This window comes from Cyrtonyx montezumae, unplaced genomic scaffold, assembly GCF_038088225.1.
Source record: "Cyrtonyx montezumae isolate F1298 unplaced genomic scaffold, pur_monq_1.0 scaffold_9, whole genome shotgun sequence".
NCBI lineage: Eukaryota > Metazoa > Chordata > Aves > Galliformes > Odontophoridae > Cyrtonyx > Cyrtonyx montezumae.
In genome coordinates this window covers 5,662,756-5,674,932 of record NW_027072100.1, presented here as the reverse complement: position 1 = coordinate 5,674,932, position 12,177 = coordinate 5,662,756, and the positions used below count along the sequence as shown (strand labels likewise).

The following is a 12,177-nucleotide window of genomic DNA, read 5'->3' as shown; positions in this document are numbered from 1 at the left end:
CTCTGTTTTTACATATGCAGGCAGCTGAAGAAGTTAGATGAAGACAGCTTAACCAAACAGCCTGAAGAAGTATTTGATGTATTGGAGAAGCTTGGAGAAGGGTATGTGTTTGATGACAATGTGCCCAAAGTACATCTATCAAAGAACAGATGTGTGTAACTAGCATGTGCTCAATGGGCTTTGATTTTTCCCTTTTGTCATGATCCTGTTGCTGTAGAAGTATGTGGTAGCATAGCAGCTGCAGTGGCTGAAGGCCTTGTAGTTTATCCCCAGTTCCTCTGTAGGAGGTCTGCGTGGTGGAAGCAGCTTCTGTTCCCTAGGGCCACTGCTCTGGGAGCACTCAGTGAGCGGCATGTTTACCACCTTAAGCACTTCATTTATAAATTGGAGTGGCAGTTCTTCCTAGCTGTTGTAAGAAGGTGGAAATAAAGCAAATAATGTCTGACAAGTGAGCAAAGCTTTCTGACCAGAGCTGTAGTTTTTCCTGTTGCTCAGCAGTACCGTATGCCAGAGAAAGAAAGAATTGGTTTTGTTGGATTCTTCCAAAGCTGTGGGCACGTAGTGGTTGTTGGCTCCTTTCTGACCATCTCAGCATGCTGCTGGTTATTCATGTTCTTACAGCATCTGCAAGCTGTGGGTTGATTATTTAAATAAATTGGAAAATTATCTTAGCAGGAGGGTAATCTGTTTTTTCCTCTCAAGTCTGCAGTTGCAATTATGCTTTTTGTGTTTTTAAAATATTATTGTATTCACTGCTTGATATTTTGTTCCATAGTTCCTATGGCAGTGTGTTCAAAGCTATTCATAAAGAAACGGGTCAAGTTGTTGCAATCAAACAGGTTCCTGTGGAGTCTGACCTGCAAGAGATCATAAAGGAAATATCCATTATGCAGCAATGTGACAGGTAAATGTATACTGCAGAACCCATCATCAGTGTGCAAAGAAAAGTACTGACTGTGATCTGGCATGTAGCCACATAACAGCGATGATGTTGCCTCAATGTTTTTTGAAAGGCTGGACTTGTACAGTCAAGTTACCCCGTATCACCTGAGTCATGTTTGGGTAGTGTTAACCCAAGTGAAGGTAAGACGACAACAACTTAGCTTGCAATGTGAGAGCATTAAGCTAACTAAGTGAAATAACCTTGCACCTGCTGCCAGCACAGAGCGAAGCGTGTGAGCAGCTCCTGCAGTGCTCCTGATGCACCATAACTTCTGGGCAGCAGTAATGAGGCTGTGAGTTGGACTTCCCCTGTCCAGAGGGGGGCAGTGAATTGCACACAAGCTTTGGGAGAGAAAAATGTTAGGAGAGAGATTGTTGTTTCATTTTGTTTTTAAGGGCATGTGGATCAGAGCTGCTAATGCATGACTGCTCTTGCATGTGCGCAGTGTACGTGTTGTCATCTGCTTAGGTGGCAGGATTGTACTAACAGTGCAGGTTGCAGTGCATGACAAGCTGTGCTGATGTCAGCATGCTGAGAATAACTTACGGGCTGGTGTTTGGCTCTCTGGTTGACTTTGCATGTTTCTTATGGGAAAAGTCATTATATGGGCTCAGCTGGACAAGAGCAAGGGCTGCAGAAGACCTTCTGTCAGTGATCTTTTAGTCTGAAAGCATAAAACATACAAATTTCTTGCTATGATTTGAGTCCAACCTCAAGAAATGCTATTTTGAGGGACTTCAGGCATAGAAAACCATTTAAAATAAATGATATTAGCAAGATGAAACTGTTTTTAGTCATTCACTCTATTGCTCTTCACTTTCACTAGCATTAAGTGAAGATAAATGGTGGCAGCTAAGAAATTGAAACTTATAAAGAATTTGTTCTTGTAAAGCCATACTGTGTGAATCAACAGAGGTCAGATTTTCTTCTCAAACGTTACGGAGTACACTGGGGTGTGACTGGCTTCTCCATTTTGCTAGTCTTGAACTTCTTCATTAGAAGATATTTGGTAGAGCTTAGGTTAAGTGCACTTCTGTTCTTGAGCTTTGCCCTTTGAAAGGTTCTCTCTGTTAGCATTTTTGCTTTACCTTTCCCAGAGTACAAGTGGTTGTTCTGACTACGCTACGCTTTGTTGTTTGCCTTCTGGGCAGTCCAATAGTTGACTATATGAGAAAGATTTGGATTGTACTTAATTTCTAAAATACATTGTGGTTTTGGACCCAATAATAGAAGCATGACGGTTCCTCATCATGAGCACAATAACTTTCCAGCTTTTCAGCTTTTGCCCTTATTTAATCTTTCTGTTTGGTTTCAGACACTCTGCAGCAGCAGCTGTACCAGGGTCTGCCGTGATCTGTTTCTCATTCTGTTGCTGCTTTGCCTACTTGGTTGCCACAGTTCAGGGAGGAAAAGCAGACTGAAAGCTAATCTTTCGTTGTTCCTGCAGGGTTTATATCCAGACGTTTCACTCCCTGAGCCTTTGTGGCAGGTCACACAGACACTGGTGCCAGGGAGGCTTGCACACTCAGTGTGGTTTGGAGCACTTGGTCAGGGCTTCAGTGTTTCCGTGTCTGAATTTTTAGAACCTGCGTAGGGAGGCTGCAGTATTGTTTGCCTTTGCTTATTCAGTGGTGCTGACCTTTTGTTCTTTTTTCACGTTTCATAGTCCTCATGTGGTGAAATATTACGGCAGCTACTTTAAGAACACAGACCTGTGGATCGTCATGGAGTACTGCGGCGCTGGATCCGTGTCCGATATTATTCGGTTACGAAATAAAACTGTACGTACTCTCTCCTCTGAATGCCATGAGTGGGAAATCAGCAGTGGTAGCTCAGGAAGCTGAGCAGCACATGCAGTGCTTTGGGTGTATTTCTCATGAGGTGTTTGGTGTCTGGATGTGAGTCCTTTGTTCCCCTGAAGATAAGGATGCCGGTTGTGTTGACCAAGTTTGGGGTGTTTGGCTCATGTAATCACTTTGCACGTTTTTGTTAAGATGTTGGATTGGCTTTCCTGAAAACCCAGAGAGGTTCTGAATGACAGACTGCTTTGCTTTGCTTTTGGCTGTTGCAGGGTAAGAACTACTAGGTGTGAGGGGCTATGGTGCGGTAGTGTAAGTATGCTGGTCAAAAGCTAATACTAGAATGTAATGCTGAAGGTTGCTACCTGGGAGTATATGTACTTCTCTATTAGTCAGTATGGCAACCTTCAGTGCAGGCAATTAAATAACAGTCAGTAAATCTCAGGGAGGTATGAACTGGAATGCCACCATGTTCCATCTCAGAAACTGAGAGGTTGACAGTAACACTTCTTTTTAGCTTACAGAGGAGGAAATTGCTACGATAGTACAATCAACACTGAAAGGACTGGAGTACCTGCATTTTATGAGGAAAATACATAGAGATATTAAAGCTGGAAATATACTGCTAAATACAGAGGGACATGCTAAACTTGCAGATTTTGGAGTGGCAGGACAGCTCACAGTAAGTAAAACCAGGATGACTGTGTATGCTTCATTTTTTCTTTCTAACGTACACATCGGTGTTATGTGCTTGTGGAGACTTTGAGACATTCAGAAGTGTTTTTAGCACTTTATGTCAACATAATGAGACACTGAAGCAGCAGCAGAGCTTCCTCTGCTTAACAGTGGGAGCTGTTAGACCTAAGTAATGGTTTGTAATAACATTTGCTGTTTGCTTCAGTTTATGTCTAGCGTCTGCAAGCATATTTCACTTGCTCTCAGCAGCCCTCCATACCTTTATCTTGCTTAACCTAGTAATGTATGTGTGTGTGGGTGGAAGATAATTAAGATTGTAAATCATTAATAAATACTTGTGGCTAACAACAATTGCCATGGTCTGGATCTTGATCTTCTTTTCAGGATACCATGGCAAAACGGAACACAGTTATAGGGACCCCATTTTGGATGGCTCCAGAAGTGATTCAAGAGATTGGATATAACTGTGTTGCAGACATCTGGTCGCTGGGAATCACTGCAATAGAAATGGCTGAAGGCAAACCACCGTATGCAGATATTCATCCTATGAGGGTGAGGGCTGTGACTTTTGAAAATGCATTGTGATGGGAAAGTGATTTGCTCTTAGAGCTGGGTGAGTGGCACATTGAGATGCTGTCTGTAACTTAGAGAAAATGATTTGCTTTCTGTCAGATTTTTGTACTGTTGATTCAGTGAAAGACGGAAGGAAAATCATGATCCTCATCTGTCAAAGCACAGCTGAATCTTCCAGTGCTGAGTGTGAAGAAATATACTTCATGCTGTGCATTGTACAAAATGGTTTTCTTTTTTTGCAAGCAAGCACTTATTTTTAAGACTTTAAAGTGGCAGATTCACACCTCTTGGTGCATAAAATGGCTCAGTCAGAAGTGTAAGCAAGTAGTGAGGAAAGTGATGTTTTTCCATTCTCTGAGGAAATTAATATATAAAATATTGGTACAAACTCTTCAGAAGCAGCAAACTTGAAACGTGTCATTCTTTAGCGCTTGTATTTATGTTTTTATGTATTTATGTCAGGAGGTTATAAACTTTGTTTGGAAACCTGGAATGTTCTTCTTTTATTAGGCCATTTTCATGATTCCAACCAACCCACCTCCAACGTTTCGGAAACCAGAGCTCTGGTCAGATGCTTTCACAGACTTCGTGAAGCAGTGTCTTGTCAAGAGCCCCGAGCAGCGTGCTACTGCAACACAGCTTCTGCAGGTCTGCTTCGCCTGGGGGGGGCGTGGACTCTAGAGAAGGCTTGCTAGTGTAGGCAGTGCTGTGCCTGTTGGGCTGTTTTCATTTCTTGGGTGATCCTTCTCATGACGAATTTGTACCCAACTTCAGCTTTTCAGTTCTTCCTTAAGATCTAGTCTGACTTCGGCTTCCTGCCTTTGTGGAGGTTTTATTTGTTGTTTTTTTAACCTTCATATTCTCACCAGCAGTGCTAAGTAACTGTTCAGGAGAACCACTAAAAAGGAACTAGATGAACTTTAAGGTCCGCTCCAAGCTAAGCCGTTCTGCGATTCTAATTGAACATAACTGCACAGAATGATGCTGGCATTGGTTTTTTGACAGTTCAGCTGTTAAGGAATAAGTAGAGCTTGTGGGAGGGGAATGAGCCCGAGGTGTCACAGCAGTAGTGCCTTTGGAGTGTGATCTTGTCTGTGGGAACTGGAGGTCTCCCTGCTGTGCGTGCAGAAGGTTTTTTGTTGTAGTTTGTTGGGTTTTTTTAGCAAGATATTGAGTTAGACATTACTTTTGATTGGAAGTGGGCCGCAGTAACTGTTACGTGTTGGTTCAGGTGCAGTGCTTACTAACTTTAACATACTACACAGCATCCATTTGTTAAAAGTGCCAAAGGAGCATCAATTCTGCGTGATTTGATTAACGAAGCAATGGATATCAAACTGAAACGCCAGGAGGCGCAGCAGCGTGAGCTGGATCAAGAAGATGAGGAAAATTCAGTGAGTATTTAAGAGCAGCAGTGTGCAAAGTTCAGACTCTTGGGCCTTGCGTAATGCTCAACTGTTTTGTTCCTTATTTTGGTAATGTTTTGTTCAACTGCCCGTGGGTTTTACATAGCTTTAGGGTTTTGGACTTAGGGCTGCTTAACCTGATGTTTGGGCTCTGCTCAATCTTTCTTTGTAAGGGACAGTCAGTGTGTGTGACTTAGCTGTACCTGGAGCTAAATACTAAGACCTGCCATTGACTGTGAGTTCGTAGTAGCACATGCAAAAGACATTTCTAACTGGACTGTATTATTCATACAGCAACGACAGTGTTTCATTACCAGTCAGGTCTTAGAATGCTGTCTTAATTCAAACTAATATCTGTTATGCACTGTAATAAAGTGTGTTATGTTGTTTTACTGTTGTGCTTTAGAACATCCCTTATAGAAACTTTGTACTACACAAGAGCAACCGGCAGAAGTATGAGGTGAGGGCATGATGAGTGTGCAGGGGATTGCTGTGAATTTCTGTCCTGGGTGCCTTGTTCCAGTGGTTACAGCATGTGAATATGGAAAGCATGTTGAAAGCTGTTTCATGGGCCTCTGCTTGCTTCAACCTGAATAAATGACATGGGCAACAAAAGTCATTGTGTGCCACAGTCCTTTCCAGGGCTTGGACACGAGGAACGTGTTGCACAGTAAAAAAAGATCTATGCTGTTAATCTAGTTTTCCAGTTGAGGAATGTTTATTTATTCAGTGTGGAAGTAATTTTATTGGTTCTGTTGCCATGATGACCCAAGGAGTATTGTCCTGACCGTCTCTCGTTTGTTTCTGGGGTGGTGGTGCTCAGAGATGGTGTCCCTGTATAGGAGCCGAGTGGTCTCTGTCTGGGCCTGTTTGTTTTCCTGAAGCTTCTGTACTCTGTCTGCCAGCAGAAAAGTGTTCTCAAGTGCTTTTGAAGTGCTGTGGAAATTTCTGCTGTAGTTCTTTGTTAAATGATGTGTAGCAAAGGAATTTATTGCTTCCTCTCACCCTCTCATCTCCACATAAAACATACTTCTCTTCCATTAACATCTTGTGTAGTCTTTCCCTCCTCGTGCTATTGGCTTTGAGGTTGGGAGATATATTTATATAGACACGCTCGACAGAGCAAAGAAAATGGATAGAACACCAGAACGGGAAAAGGTGCCACCTGAACCTTCTGCCAGTGGCATTGAGATAGAGTATTACAGCCTGCTGGGCTAGACCTGTGTTTTCCCTTCATCACTAATTCGGACCTGTAAGCCCATGCTTGCACAGGTTAAAGAACTGTGAACTTAATCCTCAAACCAAAATATGAGCTTTATTTTTTTAACATTAATTTTCAAGGTGGGATGCCCAGAAACTCATTTTTACCAGATATAATAAGTACCTCTGCTGTAAGCTGAGGAATTGATGTCTGTTGCTGTTGTAGTGGGATACCAGCTGCATGCTGCTGGTAAACTAGATTGTAGTGATTTTGACCTCACTCCTACAAGAACTTGTTTCAGAAGTTTCTTACAGATTCCATCCCTTGAATGTTGACAGCAATAATTCAGTTTCTAACAAATTAATAGCTGTTAATAAATGGTAGGATAAGAAATAGCTTTCATCTGATACAAAAAAAATGATGAGGCTTTGATAATGTATTTAATTCCTTTTTGGTTCAGTTTTCTTCAGTGCTTCTGAATTTTATAGAAATAAAACAACCTAAATGTTGAAAGCAGACTTCTGAAGCAGAGTGTAGTGGCTTTGTTTGGTATGCCATGCACAGTACAGATTGGGAGCTGTTGCAGTCTCATAATTAATACCTCCTCAGTGAACTATATCACTTAAGATGGGTTTTAGTTCCACTGTTATAACTGGCAATGTGAATAGAAACACTGATGACTGAATGAGTATTGCAGTCTGTCTTGGGCCGGCTCACCAGGTCAGCAATGAGATGCTGGTTTGTTGAGAAACTTCCACTCATTGTTGCAGTATGAAGAGTTTTCTTTACTTCTTTGGAGGTAACAGGGAGAGATCTGAGTGCATAAAACAAAATGTTGCTGGTTTCCAAGTGTATCTGTCAAGATCTGGAAAATCTTACTGATTCAGAGGATCCATGAATCCACTCTTTGTTGGACTTCACCACCATCACTAAAAATGTATTTCTGGTATCTTTGTACAGGAAGAAGATGAAACTGATTCAGGTACCATGGTGAGGGCAAGTGGGGACGAAACTGGTACCATAAGAGTGGTCAACACAATGAGTGATGGAGCCAATACCATGATAGAACATGATGGCACCTTGGAATCCCAGCTGGGTACGATGGTCATAAACAGTGAAGATGAAGAGGAGGAGGGCACCATGAAAAGTAAGAACTGATCTTTAGCTTACACAAAATTACTGGTAAACTGGCAAAATAAAGGAAAGGCCACACTCGCAACAGCTTACACATTTCAAACCCATGGGCATGCAGTGTGAAGAGCTAGCATCTCTAAAATGTGTGCATTTTTTAAGGTACTTTTATTAGTAAAGACAACTGAATAAATGGTGGCTGTTCTGAGATGCTCAAGTTGAAATTTGTTCCACACTAAAAGAGAAAAGCTTGCTAAGACTATAAGCTTTATCACAGGATGTAAGATTTAGAAGGGTGCCATGCTGATTGTTGATAGTCTGTGAAAGACCTCAGAGTGTGATCTGGAGAAGACTTGAAAATATTTAATTGAAGAGCTGGTAAGGAGAATGAATCTCCTGGGTGAAGTATGACTAGAAGAAAGGAAATCTTGCGTCAGTTATGAATTCTCATAGAAATCTGTTCCCATAGAGATGGTAATCTCAAGAGTTTCAAGGCAGAGGCAGTCACAGAGGTCAGTTGGCCGGTGTGGGTGTTTGTTCAAGGACTGAGGAGAGTGCTGACTGGGGGCTTGGCAGCTGGGAAATGTGGCTGTCATAGGCAAGGCTTGTTCTTTAGGTTCTTGCAGAGTTTCCAGAGGTTTCTTTGGCTGTCTGATTTTTAAGCCTTAGCTATTGTGGGAGGAAAAAAAAATATCAGCGAGAGTTCAGAAAAATCATTTTCTTAATGAAATTTTGCATTGAAAGCTTTTTCTGTGTGGGTGCCCTCTTGTGTTTGTGGGGGGATACTGCTTTCTCCTAAAGTCTGACATTTCAGCAAAGCCTGTTCCAGGGCTTTTGCAAACTTTAGCAAACACCAATTCAGTGCTTTAGAAATGGATTAGAAATGGAGGCATCAGCCCATGTGACAGCTTAGGGCCACGAAGCCAGGGGTGTAATGCTGCTGGGTGTTTGTGGAGCCAGGTGACCAGCAGGAGCCAGGTGGGTGCTGACAGGGTTTTAATACTCAGCCAAAGAGTGGGATGCGTTAGCACATCTGTATCAAATGAAGTCACTGTGTCTGTACAGATAGAGCCAGTGTGTGCTGTTCTGTTTCATGATTTGTAATAGCAGAGGCACTGTCTGTGGAGCTCCTGCAGTGGCTATCAGAGCTGTGGCAGTGAAGCAGCAGCACTTGGGTTATCTCTGTGCTTAATAGGTCTTTATTTTCTCACCTTCTTTTTAAGGTTGCAGTACTTGTAACTCAAAAGCTCCAGTGATCTCTTCAAGCTTGTGTACAGGGCTTTGAAGAGGCACATTTGATAACCTCTCCTTTGCAAGGATTTAGAGTGGAAACAGGAGGATATTGCAGTTTCTTTAGTGTGGTTTAGCATGTAGCCTCAAGAGGGAGCTGCAGAACAAGCTCTAAGGGTGAAGCTCTGTGACTAGGATTCACAGCCGAGCTGGAGCAGAAGTGCTTGAGCAGCTCTGCATTCTGCAGGAGGTACTTTGAGGCTCTGGGAGCGAGTGGTGTCTGACACTGGTACCACTGCCATGGTGAGAGGGTCAGCACAGCAGTGTCCATTGACACCCAGCTGCACTCAGCATGCTGCTGCAGGTGGTGCTGCGTTGCTGTAACTGGGTTCCAATAGATGTGATGCTAATGAAGACAATTGTGCCAAATTAAAACAGAACTTCTCCTTACTGCCTTAGTCTCTTTTCCAATAGCCTGACACCGACATTGATGCTGCTGCACCAGGAAGTTCTGTAATGGTTTTGTAGGCGTATGAAGAGCAGTGTCTTTTAGCAGCTTGCAGATATCTTTCACGTGAATTACCTCCAGCTCTGTTTTTCAGCCATCTCCATATTCATGTTTGCTTAACATGCAGTTAAATTGATTTAACTGTAGAGCTCATCTGCCTGCTGCAGAACTCTCTGGAGCAAATTCTTTTTGTAATCCTAAACATAAAAGTAATAATGGTATTTGGAAGCTGCTGAATGTGAAGAGGCTTCATTGATTCATATTTTTACAGAGGTCTGTGTTTTTCTTGGCAGCTTGTGTTATGACTCACAATAAAACCTGCTTTAAATCAATGAAGAAGTACAGCTTTTTCTTAGCGTGGCATTGGCAGGAGAGATGAGCTTCCCTGGGCAGCTGTGAGCCACCTCCCTGACTGCGAGCTCCTGAGCTAGTCATCTAGCTCTGCTAAAAACAAACATCTATCTTTAGCACTTTTTGCTTTGGTTTCTTTTTTTTTTTTTAATGTGAAAATATTTGAGACATTGAAATACAATGCTTTAGACAGCGTTGTCTTAGAAATGTCTAGCAAACAAGTTCTAATAGCCTCCCAAGTGACTCTTGCTTGAGTCAGCTCATGACATTTCAGGCTCAGAGGAAAAGCATCCTCACGTTGTAGTATTGGATGTAATATGAGGAAGTTCTTTTTGTTTTGTGGTCAACTGAGCTGCAATTCCGTTTGCTTAAACTCTTCCCTTTGCTTGGCTGTTTTTCTGGACGCTCAACATAAACATTCAGGCAGCATTAAAAATGTCACCGTGACATTCTCTTATGCATTTTCAAAGCACTCAAGTGATTGCACGAAACTGCAGGTACTAAATTGTGCTGTGACACGTTTTACTTACGAATCGATAGCTGCCGGATTACTTATGGATTGCAGTTTAACTGTTCCGTGAAGGCTTGAGCAGCAGCTGAAGGACTGTGGGCAAACAGTGATTTGCAGTGAGGCGTTCCCGTTGTGTTTGGCAGTGCAATAAGTTTGAACTATGGATATGCCTGCAATCATCTTTTTAATTATTCTGGGTGAGAATATATAGCGGTGGTAAACTCTGCGGCGTATTCTTTTTCCTCCTTTGTTTGCTTTAGGTCTTTAGATAGTGGAAACTTGGCATGAGTTTGTCTTTTAGAGTGGAACATAATTTTATAATACAGCAGATGAACCCATTGCCTTTCTTAGACTGTAATGTGATTGGATCCAGGAGGAACAGGATCGAGTTAGTCCAGTGCTTGAGTCTGTCACTGCTAAAGTGCCTCATGTTTAAGCACGAGGTAACACTGGAGAATGAAGATCTGTCAGCAGTGACATAAACTGAGCCATTCAGTTTTTTGGGTCGAGAGGAATGAGGGACTGGGAGAGGATGGAACTGCGGGTGTAGGTTTGTTAATGTGGCACACATGGTGATCATCTGGTATGGAGATGGCCCAGAAGCCCTAATTGATACTGCCCTAATTGATGTAATGTGCAGGTGAACGTTCTGAGCATTTGGTAAATGTTGAAGTTGCTAGGCTCAGCCCTTCAAGTTAGGGGTGGTCTTGGTTTTGTTACACTTTTACCATGTTTGCACTGCTAAGCTTGGTCCTGCCCTCTAGAAACCATATTCTTCTTTTTGAGGGGAGATTGGATTTCATTAGCAAATTAAACAAGCGGAGATGCAAACTTGGCGATTTCCTATTAGAAAAATGATCTGGAATAAGCTTGTTAGTCGTGGTGGCTTTGCAAGGCACAGAGTGGATGATGCTTAAACCGGAGAAGTGTTGCTGCCAAGGTTCTGGAAGCTTTCCAACCCCCAAATTAACCTGTAATTTGTCATACAAAGCAGTGACTGCTTTAGCAGAAGCTTGAAATGAGCAGCAGAATGAATACGGATAGAAAGATGATTGTGATTGCATTAATGTAATACTCCATTAAAATATGAATGGTTTGGGGCTGAGATCGCGATAGGTGGATCCACATCAGTAGTTGGCTGAGGTTGTGTAGGTGCACACTACCAAATGGATAATGCAGGTTTTGGAGAGTGTGGCTAAATGTCTTTTCAAAGACTTTGGATGTGTTTGCATCTGCTCTTCCCTGCAGACGTAGCAGCTTCTCACTGCTTAGTGTTATTAATGTCCAGTGGTGCAGTTCTGTACTTAAAACAAACGGGTCCATTTAGGCGTAATTGGACCATAAACCATTCTCTGTGTTATGCATTTAAATAACACACTGCTTCTAGAAACACCTACATTGATTGAGCTCTCCTCTCACTGTAAGAAGCATTATGCTGCCACCCTTGAGTTGTGGAGAATATAAATCTCCCCAGATAAGTCTTCCATATGCACTATTTTTTTTTTAACTTTTGTCTTAATAGCAGGCTTGCTGGCAGACCTTACATTAAACAGCAGCCAGCCTCATTTGTTCAAGAATATTAAGTTGTGTGGACATAAGGACAGTATCAATGGGAGGGGTTGTATGTACTCTCATTTTTGAAGGATTTTTCTTCCTTTACTTGAGTACTGATACACTATTGGATTGAAGCATCACAAAGTTACCTCTGGGATCTGAGCTGGATGCTCATCCATCTTCAGTTGCTTTGTTTGACAGAGCTCTAAGATGAGGCATGGTTGTATTTCCAGAGACACTGAAACTGGAGGAAGAGGTGCTTGTGGTTGTTTTT

The 12,177-nt window shown here is 42.2% G+C and overlaps 1 protein-coding gene across 2 annotated transcripts in view; it reads left to right on the top strand.

The window, feature by feature from the left end:
* Positions 1-12,177, top strand: part of STK4 (serine/threonine kinase 4) — a 186,875-nt gene that overhangs the window by 151,891 nt on the left and 22,807 nt on the right. For both annotated transcript variants that reach the window (XM_065754559.1, XM_065754558.1), the window contains exons 3-10: positions 21-101; positions 776-904; positions 2,610-2,724; positions 3,260-3,424; positions 3,823-3,990; positions 4,522-4,659; positions 5,277-5,405; positions 7,579-7,765. In XM_065754559.1, the coding sequence (XP_065610631.1) occupies positions 21-101; positions 776-904; positions 2,610-2,724; positions 3,260-3,424; positions 3,823-3,990; positions 4,522-4,659; positions 5,277-5,405; positions 7,579-7,765 (1,112 nt within the window). The remainder of the gene's footprint in view (positions 1-20; positions 102-775; positions 905-2,609; positions 2,725-3,259; positions 3,425-3,822; positions 3,991-4,521; positions 4,660-5,276; positions 5,406-7,578; positions 7,766-12,177) is intronic.